This window comes from Danio rerio, chromosome 13 (assembly GCF_052040795.2).
Source record: "Danio rerio strain M-AB ecotype USA chromosome 13, GRCz13ab, whole genome shotgun sequence".
Taxonomy (NCBI): domain Eukaryota; kingdom Metazoa; phylum Chordata; class Actinopteri; order Cypriniformes; family Danionidae; genus Danio; species Danio rerio.
In genome coordinates this window covers 19822501-19839949 of record NC_141033.1, presented here as the reverse complement: position 1 = coordinate 19839949, position 17449 = coordinate 19822501, and the positions used below count along the sequence as shown (strand labels likewise).

At 33.9% G+C, this 17449-nt stretch overlaps 2 protein-coding genes across 36 annotated transcripts in view; both read left to right on the top strand.

The window, feature by feature from the left end:
• vdac2 (voltage-dependent anion channel 2) overlaps window positions 1-17449 on the top strand; it is a 732443-nt gene that overhangs the window by 332148 nt on the left and 382846 nt on the right. The gene's annotated exons all lie outside the window — the stretch shown is intronic.
• washc2c (WASH complex subunit 2C) overlaps window positions 1-17449 on the top strand; it is a 51315-nt gene that overhangs the window by 11042 nt on the left and 22824 nt on the right. For 6 of the 35 annotated variants that reach the window (XM_087279135.1, XM_087279126.1, XM_087279136.1 and 3 more), the window contains exons 9-20: window positions 1016-1117; window positions 1228-1312; window positions 1401-1466; window positions 3447-3568; window positions 3672-3741; window positions 5878-5928; window positions 6022-6183; window positions 6265-6437; window positions 8258-8365; window positions 8873-8971; window positions 11280-11375; window positions 14520-14615. In XM_087279135.1, the coding sequence (XP_087135261.1) occupies window positions 1016-1117; window positions 1228-1312; window positions 1401-1466; window positions 3447-3568; window positions 3672-3741; window positions 5878-5928; window positions 6022-6183; window positions 6265-6437; window positions 8258-8365; window positions 8873-8971; window positions 11280-11375; window positions 14520-14615 (1230 nt within the window). Of the gene's footprint in view, window positions 1-1015; window positions 1118-1227; window positions 1313-1400; window positions 1467-3446; window positions 3573-3671; window positions 3742-5874; window positions 5929-6021; window positions 6184-6264; window positions 6438-8257; window positions 8366-8872; window positions 8972-11279; window positions 11376-14519; window positions 14616-17449 lie in introns of all 35 variants that reach the window. The other 29 variants (XM_087279153.1, XM_087279142.1, XM_087279152.1 and 26 more) reach the window with 8 other exon arrangements.

The following is a 17449-nucleotide window of genomic DNA, read 5'->3' as shown; positions in this document are numbered from 1 at the left end:
AAAAAAGCATGTTTTCGAGAGTAAATGGAAAAGCCTCCCAATCACCCCCCTATCCCCCCTCGAGATAAAGAAGGCATGGAGGCAGTGTTTTGTAATATTTAATTCCTTTTATTATTTTTAATTTGTGGAGATATCTGTGTATTGCTGTACATCTTGCGTGTTTTAAGCAATAGGTAAGCGAGGTGCACAGCTATTGCAATCTGCGCTGGACTTTAGACCTGCTTTCAGCTGATCTATTGCACAGTCTATTTTAGTTCCTCAAAATAGCAACGCACCAACAGTGGGCCTTAACACACCTCTTTTATAGACCGAAACACCCATGAGTATACAAAGTGGCGCAAATGACTTTGCTATTTAAACAATGTGGCGGAATACAGGAAAATTAAGGTTGCACCACGTCGGAGCAAACATGTCTTGTGCTTTATAGCGCCTTGTGTATGATAGGGCCCAAAAATTTTACTAATTAAAAATATTTTTTTTTTGCCTTTGTTATGATGCCAATGCTAAATATTAGTATTCAAATTAAAGACGAATTTAAAGACTTAACTAGGATAATTAGATTAACTATGCAAGCTAGGTGAATTAGGCACGTTTTTGGAGGACAGTGTATTTATTTATTTATTTATTTTTTTTTTTTTTTGCAGACAATTATTATTATTTTTTTTAATAAAAAAAAAAAGATTCTAAAGGGCCTAATAATAATGACCTTAAATAAATTTAAAAACTGCTTTCATTCCATTCAAGCTAAAAGAAATAAGACTTTCCTAAGGAGAAAAAACATATTATATTGCAATTACTGTAAATTAGTTTTTATTCAAATATTTATGGCTATTTTTAAATGTATTACCTTAAATCGATTCATTTATAAATTCAAAAAAGCTGATAGCAGTATTATTCTTAAATCTATATTTATATAAATATGATGAAATTGTGCTTTTTTTAACAAAAGCTTTTCCATGCACTTCAACTTGCATAGACTGCTTGTTTGTTAAACTTTTCTTTGTTTATTCCACAGAAACCGTCCATTGCTAGTTATAATGATGCTGATGAAGAGAACGATGATTCTGACATCTTTGGAGGCTCTGATAAGGATGAAGATGAAGATGACCTCAGAAAGGTCAATGTCTTTGTATTTTTTGAACACCTCAGCTCAGACATACTTAATAAAATTATTAAAGTGTGTGCGCTAAAACACAATATTAAATGTCATGTGTCCGATGTCTTCAGGACACTGGTGTACCATCCTTCGCTGATGAACTCGCTGCCAGAATCAAGGGAGAGACTCAGAACAAGCCAGAAGCAGATCGCTCATGTATGATCGCTATGAACATGTTTTCATTTTTATCACATTTCCAGCATTTCCATCTATTTATTTCTGCATGCATTTGTATGTTCTCAAGCATTGTCATCAGGCCCATCCACCACCAGCAAGAAGAGTAAAACCAAGAATGTGCCAAAGCCTCAGGGTATGAGCAACTGTGTATTCACTTCATAACACATGCTTGTCAAATCATCATGCCATATTTTGCAAAGGTTGAGGTCAGTAAGTGTTTTCGGATGCACATTATTTGATATAAATAATTATTTTAAAAATTATTTAATATATATACAATTATTTTAATTTTTTTTTAAATCCACTTGTAGATAAAAAAAAAAAAATAAGGGAAAAGGTCAAAATTAGTGTTTCTTTCTTAAAACAAGATTAATATTCCACCAGTGGGGTGAGAAAACAATTTTTTTCCCCCCTTCCTAAAGGGGACCTAATCACTTTTATAAAGGGTTTAAACATAGTTTAAACATATAACCAACTTCTAATAATAAAAATCAACCTTCATGAAAACTAAAACACTGATTGACATTTTTCCATTGTATGTAACATCAGAGGGGGAAAGCCCTGTCTATTCGTGACGATATCTCCCTTATTAGCATAGGACAGTAGTCTTGTTTTTAATCTGCCACTATGCTGACACATAGGCATTTTTAGCTCCGCCCTCTTAAAAAAGAGCACAATCTCATTTGAATTTAAAGCGAAAGCGGTAAGCAAAACAAGATTGGCAAATTACTTTGTTTGTTTTAAGGAAAAACTTGCTTAAGTTTAACTTGTATACCGTAGTCAACATTTGAAGTGGATTAAAACGTTTTATCAAAATTGTCCTAAAACTGTTGAACCGTTAGTGACAATCTCTCCTTTTTTAACATAGGATGTGAGTCTTGTTTTTGAATATTCCACTATGCTGATACATAGACATTTGTATCCCCGCCCTGTTTTAGGTGAAATTGTAAAACTATTGAACAGTAACCATTCTTGTTCTAAGACAATTAAAAAAAAAACTTTTATAATTCACTTTGAATGTTGGTGAATGTATATATTTTTAAAAATACCATTTTTTTTCTAAGGATATGTTTTTTTTTTTGTTTATTTAGGTATAGTAAAAAGTTATAACTCAATTTATGTAATGAAAAATAAAGTGTAGTATATAATATTGTGAAATATCATATAAAAATATAATATTACATTGTTATAAACAAATTTCAGTTTTGAATGTATTTAATTAATGTATTTTACCTTCTCATTAGTCAAGCTTTAATGCAATAATTGTAATGCAATCTTTCTAATTAATTCATTCATTCATTCATTTATTTTCTACCGCTTTTCCGGGGCTGGGTGGCAATCGCATGCAGGGGCAGGAGTCTTAGGAGAAAACCTCAGACTTCAATCTCCCTAGACACTGCCTCTAGCTTGTCCGGGGGGATCCCGAAGTGTTCCCAGGCCAGCCAAGAGAGATAGTCCCACCAGCATGTCCTGGGTCTTTCCCGAGGCCTCCTCCCTGTGGGACATGCCTGAAACATGCGGTCTACTCCGAGCTCCTCACCCTATCCATGAGGGTGCGCCCTGCCACCTTATGAAGGAAACTTAATTTCTTTCACTTGTATCCGAGATCTTGTCCTTTCGGTCATGCCGGTGATATATATATATCAGTCCAATGTGGTAAAGAAGGAGCTGAGCCAAAAGGCCAAACTCTTGATTTACCGGTCAATCTACGTTCCTACTCGCACCTATGGTTATGCGCTTTGGATCATGACTGAAAGAACAAGATCTCGTATACAAGTGTATATACATATATATATATATATATATATATATATATATATATATATATATATATATATATATATATATATATATATATATATATATATATATATATATAGTATAAGTAATAGTATTAGCTAATTAATTATTATGTGTTCATTTGCTTTAAAACTCTTACTGACCTCAGACTTTTGTATGGTAGTTTACTGTACAACATGTTTTGGTTTAGCTATTCTTGTATTTAATTATTCATATATTTTGACATTTGTGCCATTGTTGCCCCAAAGCTTTTCAGAAATGTAAAGCAATCGGTAGTAAAATAAAGCCTTATATTATGCCTATGCTTTTCCAGTGGAAGATGATCAGGATGAGATGTTCAGACCACCAACAATGGAAGATGAGGAATATTCTCCATTTGGCGGAAAGGGTGGTCTCTTTAGTGGAGGCAAAGGCCTGTTTGATGATGACGATGAGGTTGGTTTGATCAATATTAACATCATGCTTATACAAAACACAAGTACTAGACACATATTTAGCAGTATTCTTTAATAGTCAGTTCATATCATCTGTTCCTCAGGGAGATTTGTTTTCTGAAGCACCCAAAAATGTACCAGTGGAAAAGGAGAAGACAGTAGCACAGCCAGCCGGTAAGTAAATAACTGTCATTAATCCTGTTTCCACTTGGTATTAAAGAGATAGTTCACCCAAAAATGAATATTCTGCCATCGTTCTTAACTTGTTGTCAAACCTGCTTGTTTCAAATTTCTGATGAACACTTAGGGAGATATTCTGAAGAATGTACTATAGAAAAATGACTTCTATAGCACATTTTGTTCTTTGGATATCAATTACCAACATTCTTCTAGTTTTTTTTTAAAAAACAAAATTCATAAATGTAGATGAACTATCCCTTTATCATGCGTTTTTGGTGAACTGAGAGCACACAATCAACAAGGATGCATTATTATTTCCACTTGGTAGTATGCATTCAAAAAGAGTGAGCGCTTGAGAACTTTCTCTTTTGTTTTGGAATTTAATTTTACATGTATTTAGTGTTGTTTATTTGTGATCTGATTTGAAAAAAAAAAAGCAGGTATAAACAGGGCTTATAATCATGTTTGACGTTTAAATTAGGGTTACGCCGAAAAGAATATTGTAAACCAAAAATAATTTGTAATAATTATTTAACATTTTATTAAATAATAGAAAGCAATTTTGAGACAGTTTTAAGGCAATAACTAAAATTCTACTGATTGAAAAAAAAATACCATAAAAAAAGCCATTAAAATAACATTTTATTAACAGTTATTTTATTCTATTACCAGCATTGCTATGGCAACACTATTGCAAACCATTTTCAGTGGCCAATTTTTGGTTATTTAGTTATTTATTTTCACCTTTTTAATAAGGAAATAAGATGTTTTAATTTCAGATGTTCAACGTTGATGTTTGATATATAATCATATATAGTAGATGGTGTGTGCTTAGTTCAATTATTTTAAAATCAAGTAATACCCCCTACGTTCAAAATTTTCTCACATGTAATCTGTGAGCCTATTTACTATACAAAACCTTTCAGTGAACTATGAGGGCATAAAAATCAATCAATAAAATAGTCGTTCAATAATCATAATGGAGTTCAAATGTTCAATTAATTGAGATTTTGATTTTAGGTCAAATCACCCAGACCTAGCCAAATCTAATATGAACCATGAAACACTTTTTAAATAAATAAATGTAAAAATATATATTTCTGTTTGTTTATACATTTTGTAGTTTATTTTATTCATAAATAAAGATATTTAAAATATATAAATAAACAGAAACTTGTATTTTAAAGATCAGCCAGTTATCCAGCTATATATGCTGACTGCTGGTCTTTTTTTTTAAATGTATGTTTCTGTTTATTTAGATATTTTTAAGTAGACAATTTTAATAGATTGCTCAGTATTAAAAAATAAATTAATTTATTACCAATTTTTTTTGTATCTATTTGTGTTTATTAAATGAACATGTGTAATTACTGGCTTAAACATATTTAAATAATTGTAAAAATATATATATATACTGTTTATATATATATATAAAAAAAAAATTTCAATGATCCCCAAAAATTACTATTTGTTTGTGTATTTAGTAAATGACTGCGTGTAATGACTGCCTTAAATGATTGTAAATATTAAAAAGAAAACATTAAATGCCTCCCAAAAAATAATATTTATTTGTGCATTTAGTAAATTACCATGTATAATAGCTGTCTTAAATAATTGTAAATATAAAAAAGAAAAAACATGAAATGCCCCCCAAATATTAGTATTTATTTGTGTATTTAGTAAATGCTCGTGTGTAATAACTATCTTAAATAATTGTAAATATTTAAAATGTAGTTATATTTATTAAAGCACATTTGTAAAAACTGCACCATTAAAAAAAATAGCAGTAATTATTTTTATCTTTTTTTATTTATTTTAGTCATACATACTGACTGACTGAATGTACACATACAGTTATTTCTAAATATTTGTGAGTTTTGACCTTTATAATAACTGACAGACTATAACAATATTTATTTATTTATGTATGTATGTGTTTATTTGTGTATTTTATAAAGGCTATTTAACAAGCTTTGCGTCAGGATGTTTGTTTTATCATAATGACTGGCTGATAATATCTATTCCACACCCGGTCTATTTGTCGTTCGGAAATTTTCACTGTGCACAGATATAATAAATAAAAGCTGAATTTACATAGTAGTCACCTTATCTTTTTATGTGCTTTAATAGAGCCTCATAAAACTAAAAAAATACCCACCGGCGCAGTCTCTATCTTTCCTGGTAAGCATTAACAGCATTCACTTTGCATACCCACACAATGTTTTACATACAACTTTGCTGTAGTTACTAATGAGTAAGATATTTTCACCGCAGGTAACAGCCTACTTGGCTCAGCAAATGATTCCGAGTCTCCAAAGAGCAGCGACAGCAGGAGTCCAGCGCTGCCTAAAGCCTCTATTGGAGGAGGACTCTTTGACGATGACGAAGATGATGATGATTTCTTCAGTGGAAAGACGCAAAGCAAATCCACCCCTGGTAAATCTTTCACATTTACCCTGCAGCTTATTAAACTGATTGTTGTTTTGGGCAATCATAAATGCTTCAATTTGTGATCAGGACAAGATAAGAAAACACCAAAGAAAACTGTAGACCTGTTTGGGGAAGCTGATGAGGAGGATGAGGATGAAGATGACGATACAGCAATGTTCAGTGGGAAAGCCATTTCAGCTCTTCCTCAGCAGGACATAAGTGCCAACGGAGAGGAGGAGACGCGTCCTCCTGAGAAAAAGGTTTGCTTGATAATTATCCGTATGCACGCTGTAAAACTGAGTTCATTTAACTCCAATATATTTAAAAAAGTTCACTGTACTTAATAGAAACAAATGAGGAGAACTCAAAATGTTATTGTAGTTACGTAAACATCAAATTAAGCAGATTTTTAACGTTAAAAATGACTGCCTTAAGACTTGAAGTTTCTTATGAATCAAACCTTCTGAGTAGCCCAGACATAGTCTTTGCCTGCATAAATACACAAGATTTAGCAGATTGTTGAGCACAGCATTCTGTATATTTACTTACTGTATGTAAATGTGTGTATTATGTATTTGTTCAGTTTTTCACATTTATTTTTCAGTTATATTACTGAATATTATGGGTGGTACGGTACAGTACGGTTCGGCTTTTATGGTCGTTTCTACTGTCAAAGGGTACCTAAAAGCGAACCGTATCATACCACTTCTTTGGTACCTTTCAAAAGGGTACCTAGCACAAGAAAAGGGTACCAAAAGGTGGAGCAAGACACGCAGCTGAACATTATTGGTTTACAGAGATAAATCACTCGCAGAAGCAGGAGAATGAAAACAAAAGAACTGCCATTAAAAAAAAAAAAAGCTGAGACATTACACAGTAATAATATACTGTATAGATAAAATAATGAGCCATGGTCGACCCCAGCTCAAACAAACATTGTCGTCCTAGAACAGCCACAAAGCCAAGAAGAACAAAATCTGCTGTGTCCGGTTGTTGTTTTACGAGCCTATCTAAAAGTGCGAGCGGCTTCACTTTCTTCAGAGAGCTCGCCATGCGTCTCTGTTATATTTGAAATAACAAACTTCATGACCTCATATTAATAACGTGCGCGTGATCATTAAAGCGTTTCTGATATGCGATCCTTTCAGAAACAAATAAAAGCAGGAGTGAAGCCGGAAAAAACAGCAGCAAATGATGCTTCTGCAACATGAAACATGTAGAAACTCCCATGTTGAACTATTATCATCGCCTTTTGGACTATTATGAACTCTGAGGAAATTACTTTCTAACAAGAGGCTACATGTGCTGGTGAAGATTAAAGACACGGATGAAAAGTTTCCGAAAAACTCAAGGACTAAATGTATGTTGTGTGTAGTTTTCTGTAATTGATAACATATCGGAGACTGTAAGGGGCTGTGTGTGTTCATATGTTGCATTTATTTATCTATTTCATATAATTGCAGATGTTACAGTAGGCTCTCAGATCATTGATCTGCAGTTATTATCAAATCATGTTCATGGTAAAGTTCGGAATGAACATTTATTTACAAGTATTTAAGTGTATAAAGCCTCTGTTTTGTGAGAAGTGCTTCTCATGAGACAGTGTGTGAACGACCCGTACGGCTTTACTGTGACATTTTCTCGAGTAAAAATGACGTCGTCTAAAACTTTCTGTTTTACACCACGCCCACCAAAAAGGTACTCTTTTGGCAGTGAAAATGAAAGCCTGGTGAAGGTTACCCGTACTGACCTATACCGTACCGTACTGTACCTCTCAGTGGAAATGGGCTGTTCTACAAATGTTAAGATGTTAAGTGATTCTAATTGGATTTATAGTGTAAAAAAACATCAAATAAGAGTCAAACCTTACCCGGTACCGATCCAAAGAACTTTACATCAGCTTTTACTTAATTTAAGTTCAGCTTTTGAGTACTCATAATTTTTCCCTATTAAGTTCATTGAGCTTTCATCAACATTTGAGTGAAACAAGCTCTTTTTTTAGGGATTTCAGTGTTTGATTTAACGTTGTACATTTATGTTTGTTGTCATTGCTTATCCACTGATTGAGCTTGTTTTTTAGCCTCCTGCTGGAGCCGTTTCAATGTTTGGGCCTGGCACTAAAAATATACTGGAGGGTTTGAAGAAACGTCGGCCTTCCACCAGCGAAGAGTCTACCAAATCTGAAGAGGTTCAAGTTGTTTTCTCTTTGTCTTTCTTGTTTATATAATCTACATCTACGTCTGTTTTTCTCTGCCATATTTTGCTTTTAGTCTGATTGGACAGTGTAGACATATTCAGAAGCAACTGTGCTATTGACCTTATTCTAAAATGCGGAAGTGCGCCTGTTTTCGCAATTGTCTTAGAACTTCCAATTCAGTCGCCTATGGGAGAAATGACTAGGAATAATAAACGGCAGAAAACGGTCAAACTACTTGATCTACAAACAAATGTTTGCATGACTATACAGACCAAGTAGAATAATATAATAAGAAAATATCAAATTGCAACATCAAGCAGCGTAACGAGCAGTTTTTAACATCAAAAAATTAATGAGACTGGAAGTCTCAAGCCAAAAAGATTCAAATGGCAGCGCCCACTCGTCGGTGGAGAATAAGGTGAATAGTACATAAGGCTGTAGGTGCTGTGCATAGATGGAGTCTGCTATGTTGATGGTTAATGGCATCTATTTCCGCAGAGTGGACATGCACCTGAACCAGTGAAATCTTCACCTGCTCTGGGATCAGCAGAAAAAATGCAGAGCAAGAGTCTGTTCTCAGATGATGAAGACTCTCAAGTACGTCTCTTTTTTTTATAGTTATGTATTTATGTAGTGAGTTATGTAATGTGTTTTAATGTTTTAATATGTTTTAAGTAGAATCTGTCTGTGTTTCTGCACTTATTTTGCTTATGTGCAATTATAGATGATATAATACAAGCCCGTAGACAGAGGTGGTTCGAAATTATAAGAAAATATATAAGGTATATAAAATATAAGGTGAATAATAGCAAAAAGGTCAATTTTTTGAGAAAAAAAAAAAACACTTTTATAGATACACCACCACCGGCCACTTTTATAGGTACACCATACTAGTACTGAGTTGAACGCCCTTTTGCCATCAGAACCGTCTTAATCTCTTGTGGCATAGATTTAACAAGGTACTGAAATATTCCTCAGAGTTTTTGGTCCATATTGACATGATAACATCACACAATTGCACACACATCTCAAACGTGCACTATTTGATTGAGATCTGGTGAATGTAGAGGCCGTTTGAGTACAGTAAACTCATCGTCATGTTCAAGAACAGTCTGAGATGATTTACACTTTAATACATAACGCGTTATCCTGCTGGAAGTAGTCATCAGAAAATGGGTACACTATCGTCATAAAGGGAAGGACATGGTCAGCAGCAATTCTCAGGTAGGCTGTAGCGTTGACACAATGCTCAATTGGAACTAAAGGGCTCAAAGCGTGCCAAGAAAATACCCTCCACACCATTACACCACTACCACCAGCCTGAATTGTTGATAAAAAGCTGCATGGATCCATGCTTTAATGTTGTTCATGCTAAGTTCTGACCCTTACCATCTGGATATTGCAGCAGAAATCGAGACTTATCAAACCAGGCAACATTTTTCCAATCGTCTGTTGTCTAGTTTTGGCGAGCAGGTGTGAATGGTAGCCTTAGTTTCCTGTTCTTAGCTGACAGAATACATTGGAAAATAATAAATTACATGAAATCCAACCTAAAATCTCACACAGATTTTTAAGACATTTTAAGACTAGATTTGAAGTGGTTTTTGCCAGTTGTCGTATTGGGCATACAAGACTAACCCATGGTTTTTTGCACCAAGGTGAAAACCTTACTCGGTGTTTGTACTGCACAATTCCCCTTACTATAAAACACACTTTACTGGACTGTCCTGCTTTTAATGATTTCAGGAGATTTTTTTTTATGAAATGAACTCTCTTAAAAGACATTTTTAGCAAAGGGACACCAGAAAAGATTTTAGAATTTTTATTATGTATCAACACTAAAAATCAACACTATTTAATTTATTTATTCATTTGTTTGTTTATTTTTTAATTGAATATTTATTATTTAAATGTACCGACCATGAAAATAGCCTTGGTTGCAGACATGGCATTAAATTAAAAATACATTACTATACTTGGCTGACAGAAGTGGCACCCAGAGTGGTCTTCTGCTGCTGTAGCCTATCTGCCTCAAGGTTTGAAGTGTTGTGAGATCAGAGATGCTCTGCTGCTCCATTGTAACGAGTGGTTATTTGAGTTACTGTTGCATTTCTGTTAGCAGAAACCAGTCTGGCAATTCTCTTCTGAACCTCTGCCATCAACAAGGCATTCACCCCCACAGAACTGCCGCTCACTGGATATTTTCTATTATTCAGACCATTTTCTGTTGACCCTAGAGCTGGTTGTGCATGAAATCCCAGCAGATCAGCAGTTTCTGAAATACTCAGACCAGCCCGTCTGGCACCAACAACCATGCTACGTTCAAAGTCCCTTAAATCACCTTTCTTCCCCGTTCTGATGCTCAGTTTGAACTGCAGTAGATCATCTTGACCATGTCTACATGCCTAAATGCATTGAGTTGCTGCCATGTGATTGGCTAATTAGAAATTTGCGTTAAAAAGCAGTTAAGGACAGGTGTACCTAATAAAATGGCCGGTGTGTGTGTGTGTAAAACTTAAAAATATCTATATTAATAATAAATACAGTAGTCAACATTCAAAATGAAGAATCAAAAAGTATTTTCAAAATTGTCCTTGGACAAGAATGGGTGTTCAATACTTTTAGGACAACTTTCATGAAAGGTGATGATCCATTTCAAATGTTGACTACTAAATATATAAGACCTATACATAATATGTTGGTAATCACCAGTACTGTTAGTTTACAGCAGCAGAATAAAATTTGTTATGCACTGCACGGTTATACGTAGATGTGTCTGTATTGAGAAATATAGTAAATGTGGTCAGAATATAATTGTTTTAGTTATATTAATTGCATAATGATTCCTCATACTGTACATTACTGATGTCTTTGCTTACTGTTCTGGTTCTTGTTTTTTTAAAAGATATTCTCAAGTGAAACTACAAGTAAATCAAAGCCTACAACTCAGAACAAACCAAGTAAAGCTCCGCTCTCAATATTTGATGATGAAGAAGAAGAGGTGACGTTAAATAAACCTGATTTAATATTTAGATACATTCAATTGCATAAAATTGGTCAGTGTTAACTAATGCATTAAAGGGATAGTTCACCTTAGGTTTAAAAGATTTTTATGAGTTTCTTTCTTCTGCTGAATACAAAAGAAGATTTATTTTAAGAAAGCTGGAAACTGGTAACCATTGACTTCTACAGTATCTGTCTTTTACCTACCATGAATGTTAGTGGTTACAGGTTTTTGGCTTTCTTTAAAATATCTTCTTTTGTTTTCATCAGAAAAAAAAACTCATAGAATAGTAAAACTAATTAAGAGAGAGTTAATAGTGAGAATAAAAAAATTTTGGGGCGAACTTTCACTTTAACGCATTCATATATGTTACCGCTTGTGTGCTGTTGGGGATGTTTTCATCCACTCTCGTGTGATTTTTAAATCTTAATTCGGCCAAAATTGTCTCTGTGTTTCAGCGAATGTAATGATTTTTGCAGACAAATCTTAGTTTGACATATTTTGTGAAAACGCTTTGAAAACTTTCAAAAACTCATCAAAAGACACTTAAATGTTTTTGGTGGCTGTTTTTGCCCCATTGACTTCAATTATAATTACATTTTTTGATTGCAAAGCCATGACATCATAATTATGCATTCTTCCTTTCTGGTGGTGTTGGAAAAAAAAAAAAGAAAAATTGGACTCAGTCCAGGAGACTCATTTCAAGCAGATTTTCTTTATTTTGATGTTTTGTTTAGCCTGCAGTCAAAGAGCGTCTTTAAGAAGTCCATAAGGAGTCCTACAGGAGTCTCTTACAGTGACAAGAGTAGTCCTCAAGTTTAACAAGTCTGATATTTCTTGAGCTTCAAGTTTCAAATTGAATTCAAGTGGATTTCAGTTTGTCTGTTGCTGGGGCAAATGGTTGAGAATTTGGTGATTTTCAGTTTCAAGTTGTTGGAAAACAAATCAGAACCCAGTCCATGAGACTTGTTTCAGACTTGAAATCCTGTGTTCAATTCAATTCAATTCAATTCATCTATATTTCTATAGCGCTTTTACAATGTAGATTGTGTCAAAGCAGCTTCACATAGAAGATTATAGTGAATTGAAGTGTCAGTTCAGTTTTCAGAGTTTGAGTTCAGTTCAGTTCAGTTTAGTTTAGTTCGGTTCAGTGTGGTTTAATATTCACTGCTGAGAGTCCAAACACTGAAGAGCAAATACATCGATACGCAGCTTTACAAGTCCCAAACCATGCAAGCCGGTAGCTTGTTCACGGCAGACACAGGACACGTGAATAAATCACATTATTTGCGCATAAATAGACGTGTGGACATTTCAAATTCTCTTAACAACAGATGTGGATTTGTGTCATGGGCAGGGCTTTTGTTTGCCTCGTGACTTGTTGCTAAATGGCTAACATGAATTTTATTGAAAGAATAGCTGTGTTTATGTGCTTTAGGAAGTCTGAAAAAGAGTGTAAACTTGTTCTGCGCCATTTCTGAGTGCACTAGATCCTTTCAGAGATGCACCCAGCCCTGTGAGTTCATCAACTCCTCCAGAAATTATACCTGGAAGATGGAGACTTTCAGTGGTGCTTCAGACTGAGCCGGGCCCAGTTTGATGAACTGTTGTCTGGTGTCAGCAGGAGGATTTCCCCCCGGACACCAACAACAGGCACTACATTATAATCACACTCTTACAAGATAAAGCTCATGATTGATTAACACAGTGCGAATATCCGCTGTTCAAGTTCCGATTTCCCAACTTAAGTAACCAATTATTTGCGCGAAACGCATCATTCGCACGGATCAAGCAGCAGGATGTCTATTCACATCTTTGCATCGACTTAACATGTAAATCACATTTATCTGTGTTTGGTGTGAATGCATTATTAAACTGCAGACTCATTTTGGAGATCTTCTTGAAGATGCTGTTTGACTTCAGGACAACAACACATCTAAAAAAGGAATTTTATTTGAAACGAGCCTCCTGAAATGAGTAATATATAAGCAGCTCAGCTCTCAGAGCATGGCACATGCACACTAGTGATGCGCGGATGGCGGTTATATCCACAGGCGCTGCGGATAATCCATGGGTCGGGTCATAAAAAAATACATTATGATTAATTGTAGGCGGTTCACGGGTGGATGAGTTTAATTATGAATGATTTTTGCTTTGTGTTTTTAACTCACATTTGTTAAAGCAGAAATGGAGGCAAAACCTTTCTCGAGAGAAACTTAAAAAGGGAGGATTAAAAACAAAACAAAAGGAAGGAAAGTGCTGTGTGGGAGTGTTTTAGCAAAGGTTAACGAGGTTAAATCAAGTGCTGGGTATGTAATAGGCTATGCAACAGCTTTATATGAAAGCCACAAGACTGGTAGCTAACTCAAATATAAACCATCATGTGTGTGTTAAATTAAAAGGCTAGTCAGGTGAAAGTCAGACAAGAACTTAGATTTTTTACCTTCGTCAGGACAGCAAAACAATACCACTGTAAAAAATACCACTGGAAGTTACGTGGATGCATGTGTGGACCTGTGCTGTCTTGATATACAGTACTCCCCTTTTTATTGTCTCTGGCAAGGGATGCGCAGATTAGCTGACTGAATCTGCTGTTAATAACGAATGATCCACACTGACCTATCAAAATGCTTAAAACAAAGAATTAGAATTATTAAAGCGATGAATGTGGGTAAATATATGGGATAAATTATGTGTGAGGGCGGGTGGAAGATTAGCATGAAGCCGCAGATTTGGGTGACATTTTAGCTGATCCGTGCATGTCTAACGCACACAATAATTTGCTGTTTTATAGAACTCTATATAAAAGCAAGAAACTTTTTTTTGCCCAGGTCTTTCTAAAGTGTTAATGGTGCCAACTGATGATCAACAGTAAAAATGACAAATTTGACCTCTTCCCAACAGGGAAAACAACCAAAAAAATTAAGAATCCATGATTATATGGTGTCATGGCTTTGCAGTCAAAAAATTTCATTATTATGGGAGTCAATGGGGTAAAAACAGCCACGCACATATCAAAAGGGTAGTCAATTTGAACAATACACAAGGGTTAATCTACTAATTTGAACCAATACAATCTTATTGTAGTGTTTACATTTTATTTTATTCAATGGTCTTCAACAATCTCTTCTGGTCTTTTAGGACCTGTTTTCATCAACACCAAAGCCAGTTCCGGTCAAAAAGACATCTCTGCCACCCAAGAATGCTTTATCCAGTTCACTCTTCAGTGATGATGAGGTAATTGTGTTTCATTCATTTAATGATACTGTAAAAATTAGGGCTGCATAATATATTGTTTTAACAATGATATGGCAATGTGAGCATCTGTAAATATTAATTGTGTTTGTTTTATTTTTTTATATGTAGTGAAGTCCAGCAGTCTATTAAATTATTTGTTATAAAATTTTAAATTCTTTTATTATGTGTTTATTGATTATCAGATTTCTTTTCTGAATTTATGTATCAATAATATTTAATTTAAAAGTCTTATCTATTGTGTTGTGATGGAACTGGTTGTTAGGTGGCCATAAATTGATACCTAGAAGCTATATGAACTTGAAGGGGGCGGAAGAGGGGCCTTTTTTATTTACAATTGGTTATTCAATTTCTAAATACAGTTAGACTCTCCAGAAAGCCACAAACTACTGTCTATTTTATTTATTTTTTTTATTTGTTGTATTTATCTATGCGTATAATTTGTATATTATTTTTTATTCAGATGGACTGCCCTTTGAAATCTTTCCAATCAGTCTGAAACTATTAATTATTTCCAAATTGTATCCATATCACAATATACAGTACTGTTGTAAAAGTATACAGTAACAAAACGTTTAAAGTTGGTTATTTCTATTATTTTCTGTAGCGTTTCAGTTTGAAATAACAATTTACATTTCCAAACATTATATTTGCCATTATTAAATGTAATTATACAGTGAGATGATTGTCTGCACAATTGATCTGGGGTGTGTTTCCGAAAACCATCATTAACCAACTAAGTTCGCAAGTTCCGTCGTTACAAACATAGTTCCTTGATTTGGCGTTTATTAAATCCGTTGTGTCAGTGAACATTCACAAACTGTCACAAACTCATACGCTTGCAACTACACCTCTAGAGCTGTAGTTAGTATAGTTCCTGGTTGTGTTCTATTCCTAGTTATCCTTCCAATGGCCAATTCATTTAAATCGTTCCAAAATTTTAACTTAGAATTATATATATATATATATATATATATATATATATATATATATATATATATATATATATATATATATATATATATATATATATATATATAAAGCATTCAAGTCATCTCTTTTAGGTGTAATTTGCTTTCAAAGTATTTTTACAGTTTAATTTTTGGAATCTACATATTGACAATTGCGCTCTCTTCACTCTTCACAGTGCACTTTGAAAATATTTAATGTCATTTTGAACACAGCCGTGGCTCATGATGAAATCTATAACTTTTTTTTTTTTTTTACCTTTTTTTGCCTGAGATTCCCCCTCCATATTTAATAATAGTATTGCTCCTATATGTTTGTTTAATATTATATGTAGATATGTCTGTGCACAAATAATAGCCAAATGTAAAATATAATAGCAAAACATAAGTGTTTGTATTGGGTACACCTTGCAGTATTGAGAATGAGTCGTCTGCAAATGTCTTATTAATATGGACAGTCCCATGCATTCCTCAGCAAGAAAATAAAATAAAACCATAGGCAAGGTAACTGTCTTAATGTTTCCAGTATTGCTAGCACTGTGACCTGAAATGTTTGGAGCTTCCTCGCCTGGGTCATTACCATTAGCTGCTGAAGGCAAATTAGTTACATTTTTTTTTTTTTTTTTTTAGTGGTGTCTTTTTTTGTGGAGTACAATTTACAAATTTGTCTATTTTTTTGGTCAGCCAGGGTATAAAATGAACTAAGCCAACATGATCGTTCTACTAATTTTAAAATATGACGCAACCCCCCCCCCAAAGAGCTTGCTGAGGCCCCCTTGTGGGCTGGGACCCCCCTGTTGGGAGATGACCAGTTATTTAAAAGTGGAATTTACGTTACGTCTCTAAAGCTTGTGAAAACAAAAATATGCAGCACATGTTAATGCTTTTAATTTATAGTAGGTTATTTATTAAGAAATGTTTCACTATATTATATGAGCCTGTTGGTTAGAACAATTCTGCAGTGCTTTGAATGTGTCAAACTGTAAAAGTAGACTTTTTCAACAAATAAAATAAAAAAATAAATAATAATAATAATAATAATAATAATAATAATTATTATTATTATTATTTATTTTATTTTTTCAAGTAGAATTTTTCTTAATTTCCTAATGAATAGCCCACTGTAAATTACAACCATTTATATATATTATATATGAGATTAACATCCGTGTTAGCTAATTTGTTTTGAATAGAATATGAAATATTCTCAAAAAAAATATATATATATTTCAATTAATATAGAAAACGATTGCATTTTTTTAATTTACCAAAACTAATATTGGATTTTTTAAGTGCATGTGGGTGTAAAACAATATAATTCGCACAAAAAAACATGTGTTTTTTCTCTAAAGAAGTTGTTACTCCACCCCGTTTAGAGCATCATTATGGGTGTTTTACATTATAACTTAAGTGGTTCAAACGATGGATCTGTGACAAAGAAACTATGGTTTTGGAAAACACTCATCACTACATTGTTTTTTTTTTTATCAAACGATGCATCGTACTATGATAGTTCAGCCGCTATTTACGTTGTTGTTTGGAAAACGCACCCCTGATCATCATTCAGTCTGTCTAGAACAGGCATGCTCAACCCTGTTACTGGAGATCAACCTTACTGCAGATTTCAGTTGCAACCCATATCAAACACACCTGCCTGTAATTATCAAGTGCTGTTCAGGTCCTAATTAATTGGTTCAGGTGTGTTTGATCAGGGTTGGAGCTGAACTTTGCAGGAAGGTCGATCTCCAGGAACAGGGTTGAGCATCATTGGTCTAGAACAGGCGTGTCCAAACTACGGCCTAGGCTTTTTTAAATATCAATAGAATCTGGCCCGCTATACAAAAATGA